The sequence below is a fragment of the Nicotiana tomentosiformis genome, chromosome 6 (assembly GCF_000390325.3).
Source record: "Nicotiana tomentosiformis chromosome 6, ASM39032v3, whole genome shotgun sequence".
Lineage (NCBI taxonomy): Eukaryota > Viridiplantae > Streptophyta > Magnoliopsida > Solanales > Solanaceae > Nicotiana > Nicotiana tomentosiformis.
In genome coordinates, this window is record NC_090817.1 from 146221015 (window position 1) to 146226687 (window position 5673).

The following is a 5673-nucleotide window of genomic DNA, read 5'->3' on the forward strand; positions in this document are numbered from 1 at the left end:
TTAGGATTTTTGGATCGTGACAACATATAAGGTGTAGAGATCTCTTAACGATGTGAAACCTTTTGGGGAAACCGTATGGGCTTGGCCCAAAGCGAACAAGTATATTTGGATTAGTTTAGCCTAACAACATACATTAATATATTTAGAATTTTTGCGGAGGTTAACGGTTGGGTGATCCCTCTTCTCCAAGCATAGGGTAACGATCGTCAACGCACGAAAGAATCATGCGTTTTTTGAAACGGAATATTACTACAGTACAAACCCTTTTTACAGACCTCCCACAGACTAGTATTAATACCAGTACTACATCGTCATTATTATCAACTTCAAATCCCAAGTGAATAAACAAACTGAGAAAACACAGAAAATAGAGAGAGAAAACATTGAGAGAAAAGTAAAACAGAGAAAATGGGCAGAGCTCCTTGCTGTGAAAAGCTTGGATTAAAGAGAGGTCCGTGGAGCAAAGAGGAAGATGACTTACTCATCAATTACATTAATAAACATGGCCACCCTAATTGGCGTGCACTTCCCAAACTTGCAGGTAGAAACTAGAAACATAAACCAATTTAGTATTATGTCTGACCGCATTATTGCCTTTTGACAAGACGAAGGGCAACAATGAAGAAGGATAATAATGTAATAATATTTTGTTACTCGTCAAGTTTAAATCTTGAACATTACATTGTTCTTATTTTAGGTTTGTTAAGGTGCGGAAAAAGTTGTCGTCTCCGATGGACTAATTATTTGCGACCTGATATTAAGAGAGGAAACTTTACTCCTGAAGAGGAAAACACCATTATCAAGTTGCACCAAGTTCTTGGAAATAGGTTGGTATCCCCCCCCCCCCCCCCCCCCCCCCCCGCCTTCTTTTTTGCCCTCATTTTGTCATTTGCAAAGGGTGGTAAGTTAGACTAATGGTAGGAGTTGATTTCTGTTTTTAGAACATTAATAATGAAAAACAAGCATAGTGGATCCAAAATTTTAACTTAATAAGCTCAAGATTTTGCGTTTCTCGAAAATATGAGTTTGAAAATTATAATATTTTTGGTATTTTCAATTAAATTAAATTAACTCTTAATACTCGAGGTCCGCCCGCCTCTAAGCATAGCATACAAAATAATTCAATTCAGGAAGAAAAATCTTAAAACCAATTTAGTTAGTATTAAATCCAATAATAAACTGACTGTCTATACAAATTTCTGCATACACAACTGCAATAAAAATTGTTTGATTGTAATAGGACAATTAATTTGCAGGTGGTCTGGAATTGCAGCAAGGTTACCAGGACGAACAGATAATGAAATAAAAAACATTTGGCATACTCGTTTGAAGAAGAGAGTGGATGATAAATCTCAACCTCAAGAAACTCAGGACATACAAGATCAACAACCCATGGAAATAACGTCAAAATCCGAGGAAAATTTTGAAACACATTCATCTGAACCTGAAAATTCTAAGGATAATTCTGAAGAAATATCAAGTCCTAAAACAAACTTCCAGATTCAAGAACACCCAAATTCTTCGTCGTCAACATCATCTAGTAGAGATTCATGTTCAAACACAACTGCTACGAGTACGAGTTCTCTTGCTGATGAATCAAGAGATCAAATAATGTTGGACAATTTGATTGAAGTTGACGACAATTTTTGGTCCGAGGTACTATGGGCACCAGCTGAAACTAATGACTATAATGTTTCAGATTTGTCATTATCTTCATTGGAGGAAAATTACGAGCTTAATTCCAGCTTGAATGATTACTGGTTTTGGGATGATCTTTTTTCAACAGCCAATGAGTTGATGTTAGAATTGCCTGAATTATGAGTCCAGAAAAAAAAAAAAAAACATAGCTGAGTTCCTTTTTTATTCTTTTTCTTTTTTTTGGGGGGGGCCTTTTTTGGGGTACAATAATTGAGAGCACGGAAGCAAATTTTAAAAGCTAGTGACCAAAAGTTTTGTGACAATAAATCATGATTAGTTGAATGATCATTGAAAGTTCGTCATTACTTATACATTCTAAAAGGATAATCTATACATTGCATTTTTAAAAATATATGCTACAAAATTGTTGAAAAAATCATGTTATATTCTAATTGTACTCGCTATTTTGTTTCAGAAAAGATAGATAATTACTAGTATTATTTTTATCTTTTATTCGAATGCTCACCACATTGGAACTAGCTAGGCTGTCAATAAGGAAATATTCTAATCTAAGAAAAATAATAGAAAGCAAATATAGAGAAAGGTTGATAATTTAAACAGTAAAATAATTATTACTTACTATTTTTATTTAAACATGTGATGACCCAAAAGGTCATCTTATGTTTTAGAACTCGAATCTGCGCTCTTAAACCTTAAAAATCTCATTTTTAGAATTTCCCATCTTCTTCCACCATCCGCATGCAAAGTTCACTTGTCAAGCTCATGTCGCATCAACCAACTATAGGCTCTCTCGTCTTCCTGCCTGATAGATTCCATGTGCCTCCGGAATTTATGCTCTTGGTGGTCTGTTGCTGCCATCCACATCAAATCATGCAGATCCTTGTTGGGATGTGTCTTCTAGAAATTGGCCTTCAGGTGCCTCACACAGTAACGGTGGTACGCATAAGGTTCTTGCCATGCAGGCAAATTCTCTACAGAACTTAAGATACCACCATGCCGATCAGATATTAGACAAATACCGAAACGCTGTTTGATAACGTGCTCTTTCAAATGGTTCAAAAATAGTGTCCACGTTTCTTGGCTTTCATTGGCACAAATAGCAAAAGCTAGAGGAAATATTTGTCCATTAGCATCTACTGCAACGGCGATCAACAGCTTGATATCATACTTTTCATAGACATGAGTGCCGTCTATCGATATTACCGGCCAGCAATGCGGAAAACCATCAATTGCTGGTTTAAATGCCCAGAACACGTAATTGAATATATATTCTAGTCTTCCCGGACTCTGCTCAAGCTTCCATTCAACAACCGTCCGGGGGTTAAAGTATTGCAGTGCGGCCATGTACCTGGGTAAAGCTGCAAATGACCTATCCCAGTTACCATAAACAATTTCAAACACACGTTTGCGCCCGAGAAATACCTTTCTTTTGGTAATGGTATGGCCATATTCCTGGTGGACTGATGTAATGCACTCTTTGATCTTATACCTTATGGATGCTTCAAGGTGTGGAATAAGGACAAGAGAAATCAAGTCAATATCCAAGTTGTAGTGATTCCCATTGAATGTGTCCATTTCACATATGTGGGTGAGAATATATTTACACACTTTCCACAGACCTATATTCTTCTTGCTCGCATGCAGTATCCAATGACAACCCGTAAACCATCTGCGGCAAATAACCTTGTATACATCCGGACTTGACTCCCATACCGTCATCTCACGACACTCTTTTACGCTGTACATTTTCGCCGCCCTGCTTAGGCGCGCTTTATCAGGAAAAAATATGCCATTTGCCAGCACCGTTGGTCTAGAATCATCCCACATTGCTGTCCGAATTTCATCAAAATCCCTTGTGAGAGCATCCACATCCGGCATACTTGGTAAATGATCAAGGTAGGGAATCTTCTTTGAATGAAACGGCACTTGGGACTCATACACTCTTGGTCTAACGGGGGGTGGAGCATACTCCCTCGTCAAATCAGGTCCTTCATTCTCTTCCTCCTCATCACCATCCTCACGAGGGAAGGGTGTGTCATCTCCGGAATCATCGGCATTGTTATCATAATCACTGTTCTCTTCCTCACTCTGTGCATCTGCCAGATCCCGATATAATATGTCGTATTCAGGTAATTGAGTCAGGACAGGTGGTTCAACTTGCTCGTTTTCACTGCACAAACAACAAAATAATAAGCTACTCAAATCAATAAATACTTTCCATATAGCTGTATCACTTCACTTACAAGTCGTAATGTGTTGACATTCCTTGATGGATATTATCCTATTGGCGATGACTCCCGGATAGACCACCATGATCCAACACACCAGAACTACGCATATTCCAACTGGGCGTGGGTTCATAACTTGTAAAATTCATATTTGGCCGGTACCCCCTGTAAAATATATGAGTGTTAATACAAATTCAATACAACAAAAATATACATCGTAACACTAAGGAAAATTGAAGTTTACCACTCGTCTTATGAATTATGTAAAGCAGGAGAGAAATTATTTCCTCGCTCTTCATTCGCCCGTGGTGATAAGTTTAAATCAGGCCAAACTCTTTCAGCCGGAACCTGTCTGGCAAAAAATGCTCTAGAATAACCACCCGACGATTGATGGTTATCCCTACTATGCTCAACCTCATTATTGCGAACGTCTTCGACTTTGACGTACATTTTCAATATTTTTATCACAAGAAATTTCCGGTATTCATCTGGAGTCCTCAAAAAATCCCTCAAAGTTTCATCTTCGTCAATGTTAAACTCAGCGTAACAAGCAACTCCTTGCGGAGTGACGAAATACAGATATCTTTCGGTTACTTTAAGGTTCACCGAACGTTTCCTCATACTGATTTTTTTTACATAACAACGATACCAATGTATCGTACTCCATTGTAAGTGGAAACTTAACATGACACTGTGGAGATAAACTATAACTCACAGTGTTATTCGCCACCACAACCTCCCCCCTTCCCCCCTCCATATAATGAAACCCTTACTTTTCGCTCTTTAGACATTATAAAAAAAATGCTTGAGAATTTAACAAGAAGAAAAATTTTAACAGGAGCTACGAATATTTTTGAATGGATTTTTGTAAAACCCTAACGCCTTTAAATAAGGCAATGCCTAGCTCGGAGGGGCTAAAATATTTGGGGCTAAATTTTTTTAGGTATAGCGCTCTTTTAAAGGGCGCTATACCCATTTGAATTATTGTTATGTCAGTTAAATGCAGGAGACTTATTGGTGGGCCCACAAACAGGTATAACGCTCTTTAAAAAAGCGCTATACATATAACACCTTTAATAACAACTTTATAGATGTATAGCGCTTTTTAAAGAGAGTTATACCTAAACGTCCGTTAATGTATAGCGCTCTTTAAAAGAGCGTTATACATAGATAAGCCACTCTTTTTTTTTTTTTACGCTTATTTCCGTCCTACATGGCAAAAAGAACCACATTTAGGTTCTGGACTCTAGGATCTAGAACCCATTTGTGGTTCTTTTTGATAAAAAGAACGGAAATATGTGTAAAAAAAAGAGTTACCTAACTATGTATAATGCTATTTTAAAGAGCGCTTTACCTTAACGTCCAAAACGTCCGTTAATATATAACGCTCGTCACTCTTTTTTTTTTTACTTATTTTCGTCCTACATAGCAAAAAGAACCACATTTAGGTTCTGGACTCTAGATTATAATATATCAACAGTGGTAGATACTAGATACACGTGATCGATATCTCGATATCAAAAGTACAACATTGATTGAGGGGATCAGATTTTAATTATCTTACATATAATATGCTATTAACTCTGGTTTAATCAAGTCTTATCTACCTAAGTACAAAATTGTACTATGATTCTTTTTATAATCACTCAAAACGTGAGAATTCAAGTTAAAGATCAATAAAATGATACAACATTTATCCTACGTTATTTCTCTGTGGACCGTAATATATTTTGCTTACGTGTGATAAACTATTCCCTCCATATCACAATTCAAATGATCATGTTAA

At 36.9% G+C, this 5673-nt stretch overlaps 2 protein-coding genes across 2 annotated transcripts; one reads left to right on the plus strand and one right to left on the minus strand.

The window, feature by feature from the left end:
• Positions 1-321: 321 nt before the first annotated feature.
• Positions 322-2003, plus strand: LOC104094286 (transcription factor MYB13-like). Its single transcript, XM_009600195.4, has 3 exons — positions 322-541; positions 698-827; positions 1257-2003. Exons 1-3 carry the CDS (start codon positions 409-411, stop codon positions 1819-1821), a joined length of 828 nt encoding a protein of 275 aa, XP_009598490.1. The 5' UTR covers positions 322-408; the 3' UTR covers positions 1822-2003.
• A 553-nt stretch (positions 2004-2556) lies between these two features.
• LOC138894902 (uncharacterized) lies at positions 2557-3537 on the minus strand. The gene has a single exon (XM_070179637.1). It carries the CDS (start codon positions 3535-3537, stop codon positions 2557-2559), a length of 981 nt encoding a protein of 326 aa, XP_070035738.1.
• Positions 3538-5673: the final 2136 nt, after the last annotated feature.

Bases quoted from the DNA above. Each gene is read 5' to 3' on its own strand.
- LOC104094286 (XM_009600195.4), top strand. From the start codon at position 409: ATGGGCAGAGCTCCTTGCTGTGAAAAGCTTGGATTAAAGAGAGGTCCG. The intron at 542-697 runs GTAGAAACTAGA...TTCTTATTTTAG, and splicing joins TGCACTTCCCAAACTTGCAG to GTTTGTTAAGGTGCGGAAAA. The intron at 828-1,256 runs GTTGGTATCCCC...ATTAATTTGCAG, and splicing joins CACCAAGTTCTTGGAAATAG to GTGGTCTGGAATTGCAGCAA.
- LOC138894902 (XM_070179637.1), bottom strand. From the start codon at position 3,537: ATGCCGGATGTGGATGCTCTCACAAGGGATTTTGATGAAATTCGGACA.